Raw genomic sequence first — 19,286 nt, 5'->3', positions numbered from 1 at the left:
GGACATGCCCGGAAAACCTCCAAAGGAAGGCGCCCAGGAGGCATCTTGATCAGATGCCCCAACCACATCAAATGGCTCTTTTTGACATAGAGGAGAAGTGGCTCGCCTGAATTCCCTCCGGACATCTGAGCTCCTTGCCCTAATCCCCCTCTGGCGGAAACTCATCTCAGCTGCTTGCAATCTCATTCTTTCAGTCACACCCCAAAACTTATTACCGTGGATGAGAGTTGGAACATGATGTGAGCCTTCCGACTCCGCTTCCCGTTCTGGTTCACCACTTGCATCACTGCTGACGCATCAATCCACCTGTCAACCTCACGCTCCATTTAACCCCCTAGTTTATGAACAAGACCCCCAAGCTACTGGAACTCCTTCGCAGCAACTCTCTCTGAACCCAAAGGGAGAAATCCACCGTTTTTCGAGGTACGGTGATTCTCATCCCAATTCGACTGCAAAGGGCCACAGTATGTGCTGAAGGCAAGGTCACATCGTGATAGAGCCACTGGAACCACATTGTCTGCACTTTGAGATCCCATTCAGGAAAATCCCCAACTTAGAGTCTTCCACATCCCAGAACGTATTGCATCCACACCTCTTGCCTTTCCTCTGAGGAGCTTAACCACCTCATCTCCACTCCTGCAGGGCGCCTCTCTTCCGCGCACCTCCAGTCAGGTAAGGTCAAGTATAGTTGGAACAGCTCTGGTTCTTTCCCCACCAGAGAGGTGATGTTCCTCATCCCGACAACCAGTCAGCAGTGCTCACCACACCAGTGTCCCCACCTTTGTGTATCTGTGACCAAAAAGACACACCTGTAAATAAAACCAAAAAAGCTTAACATGAAGTCCTATTGAACTTTTTGCACAAAAGAGACAAAACTCTAAAAACCAGAAGAGCACAGCAAAGACCATCACCAAGGCTCAACTTGAAATAATCATGATTAAAATGTATAATCACAGGTAATATAACATTAACAGCTGGTAAAATAAAAATGTTTATATACGTTGATTTCTGTCGGTATAAATAATTTCTGCACATTTTTTTCATAATTTTAAGTTACATTTATTATCAAATGAGCAAGGAAACTTTTTAGGTTAAGCACCTTGAAAGTGCCTGAATCTTACTCTGAAAAAGCTGTTTGAACCTTGTTAAAGAAAGTGAAAAATACGTATATCCGCCCTGTGATTGGGTTCAGGCCAGTAATGTAATCCTACTGCCAAACAAAAACCAAGTTAATCCGAAAACATAATCTCTAACGCAGAGATAATAAAAGGAGGACTACTACTACTACTTTTTGAAAAAATAAATTACTAGGATGTAAACTTGTATACTTTTTGAATATCCTCTAAATAGGTGGATTTTACATTTTATTTTGGCACTATTTTAAAAATGTATTTGTTTATTTAACTTTTTCCTGACTGGTATAAGACTGGCTTTTATAAAGCCAGATAGTGTGTGTGTGTGTATATATATATATATATATATATATATATTTCTTTTTTCTTTTAATTATTAGATTATTTGGGGGGGTTTTCTGACAGCTATAATATTGTAACTCCTTTTATGATACTTATTGTATTACATTTTTTTATTTATTTAGGCTATTTTACTTTCTCCTGACTGCTATGAGAATTACTTTTTTTTTTTTTTTATGTATTTTACTTTTCCTTAAAGCTATAAGAATGTTTTTTTTTTAAGACTTTTTATTTATATAGCCATTTACTTACTGGCTTATTTTAGTGTCACCAATCCTCTGTATACTTTGTGTCTCTTGGGGGTCCTCTAACAGGCGCCTGGAGGTCCCCGGACCTCATGTTGGGAAACACACACACACACACACACACACACACACACACGTTGTTGACGCGGCTCCATTCATTCCGCTGTGCTCTGACTGAGGCAGACGGAGCTCTAGCGGTCAAACTCGCCACCAACTCTGCATCCTCCGTCCTCAAAGTAAAGCACCGGGGCAGTTGCTGCTCCGACTTCGCTTTTTTTTCTGGTTTGGGTTTTTTTTTTTTTTTTTTTTTGCAGCGCGTGTGTGCGTGTGTTGTAGTTGTGAGCATGCAAGGCAACGGCCGTCACCGAAACACGGATTCAAGGAGAACATGGACAAATCGGCAACTTATATTTTACAAATGCACTTTATATTTATTCATCTTTAGTCTGGAACTGAAGAGGAGCGTTACGGGTGAGGAAAAACTTCAACTTTCGCTTAATTTCATTGATGTAAAAGTCGAAAAACGGCGCCGACGCTTCACGTTTTGTGCATGCTTTTGTTTTGGTAACGACTTGTAGGTGCTAAAGTGCACCAGAAAGCAGATAGTGGCAGATATTCCTGCGTATGCTGGATTTGGTGCGTCGGTATGCCACGAACCAAAAGTCCGAGCAGTGAGTGGAACCAGATGTGGAGAGAAACTGGGGGAGGAGGGAAGCGGCTGCTGGCGTACTGTCTCTATTGTGATTTTTATTCACGTGTTAAGTTTATTTAAAGCCGCAAAGAAACGCACCTTTTTGGTTTTGTTGTTCTATTTTTGTATCTTGTGGTTTTTTTGGGCTGCATGGTAAAACTGACGTGCAGTGACGCTTCATTTGGCACCCTGAGGGCAGATGTGACCTTTGCATCCTGTTACAGGCAGCAATTAACACATTCAGTCCGGAGCTGAGCTGCTGCTAGGCCTTTACATGCTATGGGATGCTGTGGAGTGTGATCCACCTAAACCATGTCAAGTTAAGATTAAATTCAATGTTTATGGATTTATTTATTTTTTGCTATCTTTTTGAGCACATAATGATGTTTCCAGTGTTTCTGCTTCTGGAAATCAGAGTTGACCAGTTGGACTATAATGTTATATGTAGCTTTGATTGAAGTGGACTTGCAACACGGGTTATTAAGCAGCTTTATTTTTTTGGGCAATAATATATAGCAAATCATTTAACTGTAAATACTGTACACTTTGGGGAAACTAACCTATCACAATATAACTTATTAACCACCACATTTACCCATCATTTCATTTTCATTCTGTTTGACTTGTACAAAAAGAAATACCAGGTGTTGTGCATAGCTTCATGTAGGAACTATAATAGTTCAGAAACAACAAGGTCTGTGGATTATTTTGAGTAACTGGGTCATGATTTCTGGAAAGAGACAGAGCTGTTGAGTTGTTTAAATTAGGTGTTTTTTGCCCTTTGAGCTCCACAGAGTGTCATATAGTTTCACTATATCAGACAGAAGCCTGACATCTTTATGGCAGATATCTCTAACACTTGGGAACACAAAACAAAACAAGTGAGAGTGATGAATGGCACTACATGAGAAACATATGTGATTTTGTTTGAGGTGAACTGTCCCTTTCAAAGTTAACACATTGCATTGGATTCTCTGGTCTAATCATGCCACATTCAGAACACCATACTGCTTCTTAAAACATTCATTTACCTCTTCTGGTTTGAATAAGATACTTAGATTGTGTAGGTTTACACTCTTATACTCGCATCTAACAATAAACTACAAGATACACAACCTAAATAACCTGGAGCTCTTGTTTTTGGAGAGGCTTAGTTTCTTAATTTTAAAATGACTGGCACCCATCTGCCATCAAATCCACCAAAGTTTAGAATCTCTTTTCAATCACTTTTGGACCAAATGGATAAGCTGCAGATGGATCTAAGGGGGGAAATAATCATTGTTGATTTGTTTTATGAAATGCTGTCATTTTGGTTTTGTTCTGTGGATTGTTGTTTTTGCCATTTCCAGCCACCAGAGTTTAACACTGGAAATATCTTTGATTGGGAACAGTTGAGCATGTTGTCAGGAACTTTCATGCACTGAATTGTCATGAGAAATTAGGTTTGTGCTGTTCTGTGCCATGTATTGTCACCACAACACGAAGAATCAATAAAGGAAAAAAAGAAACGGAGTGACAGGGATGCTCCATGATTTATAGGAAATCCCCCCTCTGATTCATTATTGGCAGAACTGCAATGAAACTGTCTGAGCATGAAAGTTCAGGCTAACATGTCATTGGATTTCAAAGTAAGATTATTATCTGTGGCGACAGATTCAGCTTTGTGGTGGTCGTCTCTGGTGCTAAACTTCAGAGCAAAGTTGTGCCTGATCTCACACAAAATACTCATCAAAATTAATTTGAGCACTGTTCTCCTTTACCCACTATAGCATGCATATCTTATCTATGATTTAAGATAGAATATTCAATAGATTTATTACCAAAAAATAAAAAGTCCTGCATTCAAAATTTACTGAAGTAAAAGAACAAAAGTATCAGCATCAAAATTAGTATCAAATGTAAAAGTAATCTTTATGCAGATTGGACCCTCTCAGATTGTTTTATATGTTCCAAATATATTATTTGAATATTTGTATTGGTGCATTTATGTAAGCAGTGTTTTCATTTTGTAAAAAATAGGACTAATTTTAACTACTTAATATACTGCTATACGGTTTAATTAAAAAATGTCTAATTGCTTTAAATTCATTTTTAATATTAAATCTCAACCTGAAAAGAAAACTAAAGCTGTCAGCTAAATGTAGTGGAGTAAGAAGTACAATATTTGCCTTAAAATGTAGTGGAGTAGAAGTATAAAGTTACATAAAATGGAAATACTTGTACAGTACTTGTATATAAATATACACACTCAATTGTTATGATTTTAACAGTTAAACCTAAACTGTGATAAGTTTGTACCTCCATTATAGCGTGCATAAGTGTGGGAACGATATAAAGTTTGCACTCATTCTTGCTTTGTTTTCTAAACTTGACACACACTTTACTTGAGGTTCCCGTTAGCTTCTTTTTTCTGAGTGTGTCTGCAAGAAGCAAATCTGCTCCTCAGTTTTTCCCGATACCCCCTGTCTGTCTCTCCCTCTGCTCTCCCATGCTTCTGGGATGAGTTTAGACCTATCCACAGTTTGGGTTGCTTCAGAGGCCAGACCACCATAAAACACCAAAGAAACAAACACAGCAGGCTGGAATTTCCTGCCTATTTGTTGGTTGCCATTTTATCACATTGGGCAGTTAAAGGCCTGTGTTTTTTTAATCTCACACATCTGTAAAAATAAAAGAGAGGTTATGGGAAAAACCTTCTGCTCAAACCTCAACCTAGATCTTCAGATATATAACAAATGAATGTGAAAGAAATTTGGCCATTTAGTTTTATCTGGCAGCTGCAGTGAGTCACACTCCAGCAAACAATGAGATATGGAGAAGTTTGTTGAACTCATGATGTCTCAAGCCAAGACTTGCTGTTGATCTGTCACCCACGTTTGCAAGTATCCTCAAACCTGGTCCAACCGATGACCGAATTGAGGAGGTGGAGGTTCTGGGAAAGCGTGCGGCTCTTTGGCGAGTGTCGCTGGCTGTGAGTTTCAGCCTCTCTCTTCAGCAGGAAACTGTCTTGAGCGTTTGAAAAAGAGGGGTGACAGGGCAAAGAAGAGGATGAGATCACAGCAGGAGAGCTGTTGTGGCTTAGCTTTCACAGGGCTCAATGGCTTAAAGTTAATCTGGAATTCTGCACTCTCTCTGATTGCCCGGAGTTTTCTCACATCAAACATCCAGTTGTGTTGCCTCCAGACTGGAATTAAAACTTCTTTTTTTTTTGGATTTGCTTCTTGCTGTCTGGAGCTGCAGCTTCAGGTTGTCTAGCAGCTCTAAAACTTCTCATATACCATATCATATTAACACTGAGCTTATATGCATATACAGAAGTGAATTCAACACATGTAATGCTGATTCTTACCGGGCTTGTTCTGGTGTGAAAATCTTCCCACAGGCACTGTACGAGCTCACACTGTGGTCTATTTAAAAATGGCTTTAATTCTTTTTGTGAAAATCACAAAATGGCATCAGACTGATTTATTGGCATGTAAGCCTCGTTAACAAGTCAGCATTGTGTAACACCGGCTATTCAAGTATCTATAAGGCTTTTTAGTCGCAGTCACAAGTGTAACTAAATCCTGAGCTGAGATTATAGTGGATCAGCATTTTATTGTCTGTTGTGGTAGACATCCCACTGTAATTGTAGAGTAGAGATGAGTTACAGCAGAGAACTGAGGACCAGTCTGTCACTGAGGGGTTTATATGAACTATCCTGAGGGCTTAATGCAAAATAATCTGTGAGTTCTTTAGAGATGAAAGCATTGGTCGATTGACAGAAGTAAAAACTACAAAAAAAATATCACCAATTCTGTCTTCACAAATGCTGGTTTTCTTTGTCTTGGTTGACAGTAAACCAATACTTTCTCTATTCAGATATTCCCATGAGCACACTTTCATGTAGTGACCTCATGTCTTATTTTGACAAGGCAGTGCTGTCTTAAATTGGCTTCTGCACACTTACAGGAAATAACACTTGCTTCTTCTTTTTAATGGCAAATCACAACCAAATGAAGCATCAACATCAACATTAGGCCGCCGAAATATCAGCTTTTTTCCCCTGTTTTGTTCACATGACATTTCTACTAAAACGGAATACCCACATTTGCCCTTTGTTCCTACCCTTAAAATCCTTCCTGAGGTTTAGGCAACAAAACTACTTCAGTAAGGTTAGGATTAGAGCCAGATCAATGTTTGGGATATTAGCATATCTTATATGTATCTGTATCGATCGGTATTGGCTTAAATCTGTATCTCTGTATCTTCACTTCTTGCTTTTATACTCTGTATCTTCACTTCTTGCTTTTATACTCGTTATCCTCACTTCTCCTTTGCTCCTACACTCTGTACCATCACTTCTGGGGTGGCATCCTTATAGTTACTGCGACCACTAGGTTTGGGATGTTGTAATGGACATTTTTCAGATTTTCTGGCCTTTTTAAAAAAAAAAAATCCAATTGATGAATCAGTTCATCCGGAAAATGACATGTGATACTCGGCAATATACATAAAGTGTGTGTATATATATATATATATATATATATATATATATATATATATATATATATATGTGTTTATATATATATATATATATATATATATATATATATATGTGTTTATATATATGTTTAGATTTTGGACATCATAATTTCTTGAGGTGTGAATCAGCAGAGTCCTCATGATACAATTCTATCCCAATACTTGAGTCATGATACGATATTATTGCGATTTTAAGCATTTTGCGATATGAGTGAGTATTGTGATGTAATATATTGTGATTTAATTGTTTAACTGCATTTGTTTCCGCAAAATTAAATTCAATCAAGAATTGTTTTGTCAAATAAGAGAAAATTCTCAGTCTATTCATCTCACTTCAGTCTTTTTATTTCGCCACAATGAGAGTCAAACCCACAGACTGACCAACAAAGTATTCAGTCAAACTGAACTCAACTGATATCAAACATGTATGGACGACAACAACTGCAGCATTTTATCAAACTTTCAAAAACTATAAGCTTCACTGCTCTGAATCTTTTTGAATGAAACATTAAAAAAGCCGAACTTTGCAGCATTATCTTGACAACTTCTCCAGTATATTCATAAAAGTGAGCCCGCTACAACCACCAGAAAAAAAACTGCGAAAATACTGACGGCCTGCCGCTCGATACTTGGTGGCCATGCATCGATAGAATGTCGCCACGCAAAATATCGCTTTACTTTTTTTTCTCGAACCTCTAATAATTTCTTAACTTGGCTTTTGTAACATTTCCTGGTTTTAAAGGTTTATTACAGTAAAGTGATAAAGTTTTCCTTATTTACCAGATCGTTCTAGCTGTTCTGTTATTTGCCTTAACTGACTTAGTCTTTATATCCACATTACTGATGACCCTTTTCTTCATATCGCCCAGACCTACTGAGCCTTTTTGTGCTCACTGGAGCAATATTTAGATGTAGTGAAGATTTAAGGGTGAATCTCTCTTGATTCAAAACAATGAAGTAGCAGTAAACAAGCCTAACAGGTGGGTGTTACTGTAAGATATATAGAGGACAGCTTTATAAAAAGAGCAGGGTGGTGATTATATGTGATTACACTGTACAGAGAAGTTTCAAACTTGCGCTGAACCGCTGTGCCTCCGTGTCTGTTTGCTACCGACCAAATGAGCTAACACTGCTTCTGAGAAACTCGACCACAGAGGCTGAGAGCGAGAAGAGGGGCGTGTTTGTCGTCTCCTCAAGATTACAGGGGGTTTTATGGGGCTCTTGATGAGACTCTATTGTCTCTGTGTCTATAAAAGCAGCACAGGAGGTTTGGAGTGTTTGAGCTCAGAGGTAGGAAACGAGGGATTGCTGCCGACTCAGCGGACTGAAGTATACACATAGGAGAGTTGTGTTTTTCAACCGAATGCCCAGTGATCTTTTCCCACCTTCCCCACTTCCTGGCCTCTCACAGGAGCCCGCCGAGTAGGAATGCTAAGGGTCTCGCTTTTCTCCTCTGAAGCTCCAGTCTGAGAGAAGGGATTTATGTGTATTATTGGGCTATTTTTTTTAAAGACATAATTTTAGCATGACCTTAATTTAGAGTCACTCCTACGCTCCTGACTTGTCTTTTCTTTCTACCACCTTCACACAACCACACACTATTATATTCACAATCCTGGGTTCTAGGTTACCAATCTCTAAATCCTGCAAGAAAAAAATAGAAAAGGCATGAAGGAAAACCACATATATTTCTTGAGAAAGTTGGGTTTTGTTCCTGTAAATCCAGTCACCGAGGCTGGCATCTCGCCACCGCTCTGAATGTGTTATGTTCAACACTTTTTCCGTAACTCTCAGTTTTTTCTGGTAACATTTTATTTATTTTTTTGATGTTTTTACAAGTGTGCATGTGAATACTGCAAAGCTCTGTAGGTTTACACCTTGCAGGCAGCTAAAGCTCCTCAGAGAATCACACTGAAGTCGAGCCAATAAAGGTGTCAGAGCACGGCAGTGAAAAGTCTGCAGAATGAAAACAGCTACCCGTTTGCCCCCTGACGATCATTACAGTTTCATCAATTTAAAGTGAAAACATTCAGCTATTTGGGTCAAGTGTATCAGATAAAGACCTTTTATATATCCCCCCCCCCCCCCCCCCCCCCCCCCCCCCCAAAACCTCCAACTGCTGCTCTCAACAGAGTCAAACCCGACATGAGAGCAGACACCTCAGAATGTAGGGAATAAGGTGAGAGGCAATCCCAGGTCAAAAAGGAGTGGGGTGAATTATTGACACCTGGTGCATGTTGGAATACTTCACCCGTGATGTTGCTAACCTAAAAACATGTGCAACCACTCTGCAATTAATTCCTGCTGAGAGCTCTTTGGTATAATGTGTACAGGATTTTATTACTATTAATTAACTATATAATGCAGGAACACCAGAGGCCACAACTGAAACTAGTTCTAGTCCAGCCCAGTCCATTAATGGACATATTGATCCAGCTGCTGACCTGTTCTCTTGCCACATTAGCAGAGGACGTGTAATCCTGTTTTCATCAACATTATCGACTCATGCTGTTGTTTCCCTCTCTCTGCACAGCGCCACTGGACGCTGACAATTTTGCTTTCATCCATGAGGGCGCCCAGGGGTGCCTGGGGGTGCAGGATCACTCCCTCGTCTTGTCGACCGACTGTCAGGAAGACAGCCAGCGCTGGAAGTGGGTGACCCGGGGTCGCCTGTTCAACCTGGGCTCCTCAAGGTGCCTGGGCGTGACCACTGGTAATGTCACTTCCAGATGGGAGAGGTCTCCTCTGGGTGTGTACACCTGCGACCGCGAGCCACCTGGAATCCGCTGGACCTGGAACTGTGGCCAGGTGTTGGAAAACCTCAACAATTACCTTCCCTCACCCACGCTCTGGAACTCCTCCGCAACCTCCTTCACTTCATCGCGCAAGTGGAAAGTGTATGGCGGTGTGCAGGACCTGTGCTCCAAAACAAATCGTGGTAAGCATGATTATAATTAAACAATTTGATATTTGCATAGCAGGGATTTAAAACATTTTTTTCGATATCGTTAATCCTCTGCAACATAGAATATTTTATAGACAGCACAACAGATGAAAGACAATTTTCACAGCCTGCTTGGCTAATTACCCCTTACTATTCCCCTCCTTTTGGCCGGAGGGGAGGCTGTTGGGGACAGGGGATGTTCAGGGGGAGATAAAAGGTCATATAAAAGCTGAGATCCTGAAGATTAATTTGAGGTGCAGCTCAGCACTGTGTGTCAAGTTATTTAAGTCCTGAATTAGTATATGATGGCCATTCCCATGTATAATGTCTTATACGTTTTAATTATAGAGGTTGATATCCTTTGTCACACATATTTGTATCACTACTAACAAGAATTTGATTTTACTGTGACTAAATGGTGAGCGATTCTGTTCTGAAAATTTGTCAATATGTTAAGGGAAGCCACCCGTCCTCTGAAAGCTCTAGGTCTCTAGTTTGTGGTTGTTTCATGAGAGTAGAGCTCACATCAGGTCATTTTATACAGCGAGAGCAAGTTTTAAAAATGCTCTCACTGCAATGAAATGGTTACAGTGGGAGCTAACATCATAACACATGAATACAATTGGGTTTATTGAATCCACAAGAGTCTCAGCTTTCTGGTCATACCCAATTTATACAACTCCAAGACTGTTTAGGGGCTCCAGTATGAAGACATTTTCAAATAACGTATTTAGGAATAGATGGAAATAATGCATTTATACTGCAGAAGAAAAACTTGCCCCAAACTACATGGGATTATCATAAGTGGAGACCCATAGAATCAGTTTTCTTTCAGATTTCTTGAGATCAAAGGTCAAGGGACCCCTTCAGGATAAACTGGAAAATGCCTGTGCCAGTTTCTCCTTCACCCAAATTTAACCTGACTTTGGAGTGTTATTTAGCCCACAAAATCCTCCAAATGTAAGAAATGAGATCACAAATATTGGTCCCATTCTCTGTAAATGATTGTCCCTGCTCCCTAGCTGCAGTGAGACAGTGACCCAGTGAGCGGCTCCTTCACTGTATGTTGTGCTGCCTCGGTGCGGCAGACAGACTTACTGTTGTGAATGCCACAGCTGTGTCTGATCAAATGGATAAAGCAAAATCTTGCTTTTAGGGCATCTTTGAGGACAAGTGGCTGGCTGCCAGTGAGAAAGCCAAGGAAAACATTGCTGGTGTTTGTAAACTCCAGTAAACACACACAGTCGTCCTTGCCCTTGAGTGTATTTGTATTTATGTATAGTTTTCAATCAAGATTAAATCTAACCATGGTGGTTCACAGCTAAGCCTCATTTCCGCTGTCAGTACCATTCTTACCAATATCAAGTGTCACAGTGACAAACTATACGAGGCTCCGTCAGCTGAACAGTTAACAGGCTCCGCTTCACTGCAATTAAAACCAGATCTGCCATAAACGTAAGAGCAGAAAATCTCTTTACTTTCTTCTCTATCCTCCTCCTCCTCTGCCTCTTTTACTTGTTTTGTGGCAAGGGAATTGGGCACAGGCACTTTTTAAACTTTCAAGTGCCGATCTTCACAAGTTTCTTTGTGAAGTCAACTCGCTGCTGGAGAGAAATGCCTCTGACATTAGTCAGCGGAGGACAGCTAGCTCGGCTGCAACCAGCCAGCGGCCAGCGGTGGAGCAGAGAGGGAAATCAGGGAGGGAGCTTCAGAAATCTTTCCTCCCTCGTTTAACATGTCTGCCCTACTTTCCATTGGCCTGACTTGTTCTGGTAACACTACAAATCCAGCCTCTCCCTCTCTCCGTCTCTGTCGCCCTTTCCTTCAAACAATATTTTAGTTGTGGAATCTAGAGAGCAGAGCAGAAACCTCTGGGTGTTTTTCAAACTGTAGAAATCAGGTATCGTTAATAAGCTAATCTAGCCTGGTAGAAGAAATGCTTGTGGTCTTATTTGGATTTTGCTTTGGAATGTCAATGTTTAGATCTTGTCTTTTTTTGTGTGAATAGATTTAGCTCATTCTGTTTTGAAATATATTTTATAATAATCAGTGGTGGAAGAAGTTTTTACATCCTTTACTTCAGTAAAAGTACAAAAGTATCAGCATGAAAATGTACCAAAAGGACCAAAAGTAAAAGTACTTGTTATGCTGAATGGTCCCACTCAGATTGTTTTATATATTCCATACATATTATTGGATTATGATAATTGATCATTTATATAAGCAAAATTTGAATGTTGCCAATGTAGGGCTAATTTTAACTCCTTAATATACGGTTATGCAGTGTTGGAATGTAACAAAGTACATTTACTCAAGTACTGCACTTAAGTGAAATTTTGAGGTACTTGTACTTTACTTGAGTATTTCCATTTTATTTTACTTTCTACTTCTACTCCACTACATTTTGAGGCAAATATTGTTCTTTTTACTCCACTAGTTTTAGCTGTAAGATTTTGTTACTTTTCAGGTCAGGATTTAACATAAAAACATCATGAATTTAAAGTGATTAGACTTTTTTTTTTTTTTTTAATTAAACCACATAACAGTATATTAAGTAGTTAAAATGAGCCCTACTTTGAGGAAAATTAAACTGCTGCTTACATAAATGCACCAATAATAATAATAATAATAATAATAATAATAATAATAATACAATAATATATTTAGAGTATATATAACAATCTGAGTGTGTCCATTCTGCATAAAAAGTAATTTTACTTTTGGTACTTTAACTACATTTTGATGCTGATACTTTTGTACTTTTACTTCAGTAAGTTTTCAATGCAGGACTTTTTCTTGTAGTGGAGTAATTTTCACAGTGTGGTTTTAGTACTTTTACTTAAGTAAGGGATCTGAATACTTATTTCACCACTGCCGTTATGAGGTTTGATTAATAAGAATGTGCAATCATTTTAAATTGATGACAGGTTTTTAATGGTAAATCTTTACCTGAAAAATAACTAAAGCTGTCAGCTAAACGTAGTGGAGTGAGAATTCGTACATTTGCCTCTAAATGTAGTGGGAAAAAAGTATAGTTACATATAATGGTACCTCAAAGTTCCTCAGAGTTGTACTTAAGTACAGAACTTGGGTAAGTGTATGTAGTTACATTCCACCACTGATAATAACTAATCATTTTGCTGCTAACCTACACATTTCTGTTTGTTTGCTCTTCCTTCTGCTGACCACTATTTGACTGTTTTGACTGTAACCTCATCCTCTGTTTTTCACCGTGTGTTTGATTGTACAACTCACTGGGAAAACAGATAAGGTATTTAGTTCAGCACAGTTCACAGCCGTAACTCTTATGTCCCGTCTCTCCTGCTGCATGCTGGGATTCAAAGTCTCTCTTCCCTCTTTCTACTCCTCAGAGATCTACACAATCCAGGGAAACTCTCATGGCCGCCCTTGCTATCTGCCCTTCCTTTATGACGGCCAGTGGTTCCACAACTGCACCAGTATTGGCCGTGAGGACGGTCACCTCTGGTGCGCCACCACCTTCGACTACGGCAAAGACGAGCGCTGGGGCTTCTGTCCTGTTAAGAGTGAGTTATGACTTTGCACTGATGACCAGAAACTCGCCACAATTTCCTCTCACCCAACTGTTTACCAGTCTAACAAACGTCATATCTGCTTCACTCATATCAGGCAGTGGCTGTGAGACATTCTGGGATACCGACACGCTGACAGACAGCTGTTACCAGTTTAACTTCCAGGCTACACTGTCGTGGAGCGAGGCTCGGATCAGTTGCCAGCAGCAGGGAGCTGACTTGCTTAGCATCACCAAGCTACATGAGCAGACTTACATCAACGGTAGAGTCAACGTGCACACATGTACAGGACGTTTGTATGCAGAGGCGTGTATCGGAAATAGCAGTTTTCTCTGAACACAATAGATCATCAAATCAAGCCTCAGGAAATGTGCAAATTAACCAAAACAGAGCAAAAAGTTAGACAATTCAGGTTTATATCCTGGCATAAAAAATGAGAGAAAATCTTATCCTATCAAAAGATTACTTAGAATTGTTCTAAATTCCACATTTTTGATAAAAATCAGCAATGATGATGATAACATTAATTTCCTAAAGGGATGGTTTGAATTTTTTGAAGTGCAGTTGTGTGAAGTTCTTATCTGCAGTCAGTGTATTACCTACAGTAGATGCTGGTCTGCAAACCCCCAGTTTGGAATGGCAGGTAGAAGTACAACACAGAAACTAAGCACTGAACTGCTGTGGCAAAATGTATTTTAGTCACCTAAAAGTAAAATAAATATTAGTTGAAGGCTGCACAGGGTGAATTGAAGCAGCTTTCTATATTATGTTCAAAGCCACCAGACTCCCTTGACAAAATAAGTAATTTTACATCACAGAACACAGGAATTGATTGTCTACTGCTGCCTTGGCTGGTTAGTCTGTTTCTGTTATTGTGTGGCTTTGGTGAATCTAAACTAACCCTTTTAAACAATAAAATCACAATAACACAAGCAAACTAACTGATTGAGGGAGCAGTAGACCAGCAACTTCAATATTCTGCAAAGGTAAAATTACTGTTTTTGTCAATGGAGCCTGGTGCCTTTGAAGGGAGCACAGATTACTGCCTCATTTCTACTTAAAAGGGTTAAATATATTGTTAATATAGCAATATTGACTTTTTTTCGGTGGCTAAATTACATTTTGCTGCCTTCATCTTTAGAAATACATTGCTTCGCTTCCATGTCAGTGTCTTCTCCAAACTGGAGGCACGCCGACCGACATCTACTGTAGGAAATACACTGACTGTGGCTCAGTATCTCATGCAACCACACTCCAAACTATCTCTTTATTATATTTCAAAAGTCTTTCATCAGTGATCACCACATTACCTTTCACAAAGAGGCTGTGCTGTTATGTATTATAGTCATGCCTTTGTTTTTTATTGCAGTTTGCTCGTGACAAACATGAAAGAAATCTCAAATATTGATACGCTATTGAGTGCAATGAATTTTCTATGCAGCATAATATTTACTCATATTTGCCGTGCACATTCACTCTCCCAACAGGAGTCATTGATTTCTGCAGTAGTGTGACTCTGTTGCCAATATCAGTCACTCTGTCATCTCACCGATACAGTGCTGACAGCTAAAATCGGCTAACTGGAAGGATAGTCCGGCTTATGTGGAAGCACTTTATTGAGTGTTTTCTTTTATTGTGTCTTCCTTCCCAAAACTACACAAACAAATTCTTCTCATATTACATAATATTTGAGAAGTGTGGGGTTTTTTTCTGCTGTTTTAGGTTTACTGACAGGCTACAGCGCTGCTTTGTGGATTGGCCTCAATGACCTGGACATCCATGGAGGCTGGCAATGGGCCGACTCCTCACCGCTGAAATATCTCAACTGGGAGAAAGGTTAGACTGCAAAATCGACCTTTTCTGTCTTTTTTAAGCTTCAAGTGCCTTTTTTAAAACATGTATTTCCCACAGAATGATGTGGAAACATACTGCTCCGAGTACAAAGACACTATCTGTGGCCTTCCAGTGCTTTTGCAGCCTTTTACTGCTGAGTATTTCGAGGTTAAGTGCCTTGAAAGAGGGCACCTTGGAGTAAGTGATGCTTTGAATGGTTTCTATTCTTAACTGTCATCCTGCAGAGCAGCCAAACCATGCTGAGGAGGAGAACTGTGCTGTGATAAGAACTGAGTCATCAGGTCAATGGCAGAACCGCGATTGTTCTGTCGCTCTGCCGTACGTCTGCAAGAAGAGGCCCAATGCCACCCTGGACCCCTTCACCACTGGTAAGTACAGAGGTTTGGATCAGTCCAAATATAGCAGTTTCAGTCCTGCCCAGGTGCTGAAGTCCAGCAAGTGATGGGTTTTATCTTGCGGCTCCCACAGACTCGTGGGCAGATGATCAGAAATATGAGTGTGATGTGGGCTGGCAGGCCTTTCAGGCTGGCTGCTACAAGCTGACTTCAGAGAAGACTGACTGGGACACAGCACAGAAAACCTGTCAGAGGATGGAGGCCAACCTGGTCAGCATCCACACCCTGCCTGAGCTGGAGTTCATCATTCGCAACCTGAAGAAAGGTAATTCGACCCTTTTTTCTCCCCATTTTGACTTCTTCTACTGTGAAGTTTCCTCTGAGCTGCCTTCTGTTGGGAGCCAGATCTTAAAATAATTCTCTGAAATCAGAGTTAAGTGTGTGCACCACAGGATACACACGAGCTCTAGACTATAAGGAGTATAATAAACATTTTGAAAGATAACCTGTGTTCCCGACGGGTGAAGTGAGGGTTTAAATATAGGAGAAGAAATTGCATCAGGCACAAGCAAGGAAAAGAGAAAGAAAGCCTTGCGTGTAACTAAAGGTGAAGTCCAAAGGGTTCACACAGAGTTCACACACTCAGATCTATTAGAACGCATTTTAAATTCTATTCTTCAGTCTCTATTTTAAGCACAGGGGAGCAAACTGCACTGATGTTTCAGCTGTGTTTTCTTTAGCATGAACCCTGAAGAAAGAATATGGTTAAAAAAACACTTTCTGATAGATTTTGTTCTATTTTCTGTTCAAAGAAGTAAAATATTTACATTATAGGGCATTGTCCTGCTGTTTTTCTGCATTGTATGCCCACATATCCAGAGAAAGCTCAGTAATAGTGAAAACCAGGCAGTTCACTCCTTTTCACTAAGCTGAAAAACAGCTCATGAAGCGAGGAATCAAATTTTTAGGTCATGGAAATACTCCAAAGTAGTTATTGAACCTCATGGAAAAGTTTGTCAGTTTCATATTTCAGCAAAGCTGGAACCCAAATCCTATTTTTAATCCTGTTTCTGTTCTCTGTATCTCTGATTGTCTCCCTAACCTCACTGTTGATCTGTTTTCTCTGTTTAAGTAACCGAGTACATTTACTCAAGTACTGTATTTAAGTACAATTTAAGCTACTTGTTCCTTACTTGAGTATTTCCATGTTATGCTACTTTATAGACACTGGAATACAGTCAGAGTGAAATATTGGACATTTTACTCTGCTAGCACATTAATGCATCAATGCTGAAGCTAATATTTTGGTAACACTTTATAGTATTCATCATGATGCATGGTAGATTGATCATTGAGGTATTCTACTCTCAACAAATAATGACATTATAATTACTGTGTACTAATTGTTAGTAATGCCATAATTTATGTTATTTTAACCGTGTTTAACATAATTTATACCTTATTAAGTTTATGTTAATTATTACCAAATGAAAAAATAAAATATTTGGATACTATTATAAATGTATCATTTATTAATCTCTACCATTATAAAGCTTAGGTGCACCCAAGCTGTTTTGAGCACCACTCAAACTGAATAAATGTAAAATCATTATGGAGAGAATCAAAACTAACTAACTTACTTTTTTCCCAAAAAGTTGGGACGTTGTCTCAAACCAAAATAAAACAGAATGTGATAATTTGCTCATCCTTTGTGACATCAATCCACCTGAAAAATATAAAAAAAAACATTATTTAATGTTTAAACTGATCAAAACTGAAACTTTTGTTTGTTTTTTTGTAAATATACAGTCTGAATTCTGAATTTGATGCACTCAGTTCTTTTTATTATATGTACCCCAACTCTTTTGAAGTCTGGGTTGTAGTTTATCCCAAGTGGAAGTCTTTTCAATAGCTTTTCCAACTTTTTGTACACATATTTGTTAATAATAATGGTCCAAAATATGTCAAATAATGTTTTTTTTATTGGAAAATGTCAAAGTTTCTTCCCAAACCTCCTGCCAAATATGACCTCCTAAGTCTGTGAAAACACTGTTGATAACATTTTCTATAAAGTGTTAGCAAAACTTTTGTACTTTTTACAATTTTTTGGGGGAATTTTACTTGTAAAAGACAATTTTTTACACTGTAGTATTGCTACTTTTCCTCTCAAGATAAATATCTGAATCCTTCTTCCCCCTCTGTCTCTGTAAGACATTGACCAGCTATGGATCGGGCTCCACGACACTGATATGCAAATGGACTTCCAATGGACCGACCACACGCCCGTCATCTTCACCTACTGGCACCCGTTTGAACCCAACAACTTCCGCAACACCCCAGAAGATTGCGTCTCCATGTGGGGAGCTGTGAGTGACCTCGCTTCGCCCCCTCACACTTCAGCCCTGAACTCTGGGGCCTTAATCACCTCAAAGTAATGGACTCTCGGTGTCAGCGAGTCTCCTCCGTTTGTATACATTTAACAGCTGTGTCCTCTCTCTCTGTTTGTGTCAGGAGGGCCGCTGGGATGACAGTCCCTGTAATGGTACTCTGGCCTCCATCTGTAAGAAACCAGGAACAAAGAGTGATGGGAAGCCACAGCACCAAGACTGCAAACAAGTATGCATGCATTCAGTATTCAGTTCAGATTTTTTTTCCAGTTCTGGACTAGATACATTTTATTCTTCCATATATCTCGATTTCCCTCGCTTGCAGCATTTCTGTGCTCTTATTCCAGCTGCTGACGGTCCGTAGCATTGCTGCGGGCATAATTATTATTCTAAGTATTTCAGCCGTTCCTTCACCTTTGACCCGTTTTTTTCCTTTTTCTCTCACCCTTCCACTGTTTCACAAGTCCGCCCCCAATCTGTAACTGTAATGTAAATCACTCTATAAAGACTGTGATTCTTCCCTTGGCTTATCGCATGCTGTACTTTTACACGGCTCAATAAAACGAAGCAAAAACAATTATATTTCTAAGGCATTCAAATTGGGTCACGTTGTTTATATCTTCATTCAACAAGTGTGTTCAGTACAGACAACAGAAATGCACTAACACGCCCACAACTTGTGCTGACATGGCGAGCTAAATCCCATCTGGAGAAGCCATTTACATCTGTCTCTGATTTCCCAGTTCATAATTCTCCCCATATGAGACTTTAGGCCTTTCATACCTGACTTGTTCCTACCTGACCACTACTGCTACTGGTCACTGTCCAAGGGAGTTATTTCCCCAAGTAAGAGGGTCAAATCCAGTGGTAGAAGAAATATTCAGATATCTTACTAAGTAAAAGTACTAATACTCCACTACAAGTAAAAGTCCTGCATTCAAAACTTACTAAAGTCAGCATCAAAACTTTATATATATAAACTTTATATATTCCAAATGTAATATTGGATTATTATTTTTGATGCATTTATGTTAGCAACATAGATAGAGCTAATTTTAACAAGTTAATATATTAACTACTAATGTACATCAGTTCAATTTATAAACATGTGTAATCATTCTAAATGTATCATGTATTTCAGTTAAATTCAACCTGAAATGTAACTAAAGCTGGCAGATAAATGTAGTGGATTAAAATGACAATATTTGCCCCTAAAATGTAGTGGAGCAGAAGTATTAAGTAACATAAAATTGAAATATTCAAGTAAGACCCTCAAAATTGTA

At 39.2% G+C, this 19,286-nt stretch overlaps 1 protein-coding gene across 1 annotated transcript in view; it reads left to right on the top strand.

Moving 5' to 3' along the window:
• The first annotated feature begins 1,850 nt into the window (after positions 1–1,850).
• The window catches only part of mrc2 (mannose receptor, C type 2), a 31,423-nt gene continuing 13,987 nt past the window's right edge, over positions 1,851–19,286 (top strand). Inside the window, exons 1-9 of the mRNA XM_059347355.1 lie at positions 1,851–2,188; positions 9,466–9,870; positions 13,248–13,421; positions 13,525–13,689; positions 15,150–15,263; positions 15,506–15,649; positions 15,750–15,941; positions 17,828–17,982; positions 18,128–18,232. Coding sequence (XP_059203338.1) covers positions 2,062–2,188; positions 9,466–9,870; positions 13,248–13,421; positions 13,525–13,689; positions 15,150–15,263; positions 15,506–15,649; positions 15,750–15,941; positions 17,828–17,982; positions 18,128–18,232 — 1,581 coding nt within the window. The 5' untranslated portion in view covers positions 1,851–2,061. The remainder of the gene's footprint in view (positions 2,189–9,465; positions 9,871–13,247; positions 13,422–13,524; positions 13,690–15,149; positions 15,264–15,505; positions 15,650–15,749; positions 15,942–17,827; positions 17,983–18,127; positions 18,233–19,286) is intronic.

This window comes from Centropristis striata, chromosome 13, assembly GCF_030273125.1.
Source record: "Centropristis striata isolate RG_2023a ecotype Rhode Island chromosome 13, C.striata_1.0, whole genome shotgun sequence".
In the NCBI taxonomy this organism is placed as follows: Eukaryota; Metazoa; Chordata; class Actinopteri; order Perciformes; family Serranidae; genus Centropristis; species Centropristis striata.
This window is presented reverse-complemented; position numbering and strand designations above follow the sequence as displayed.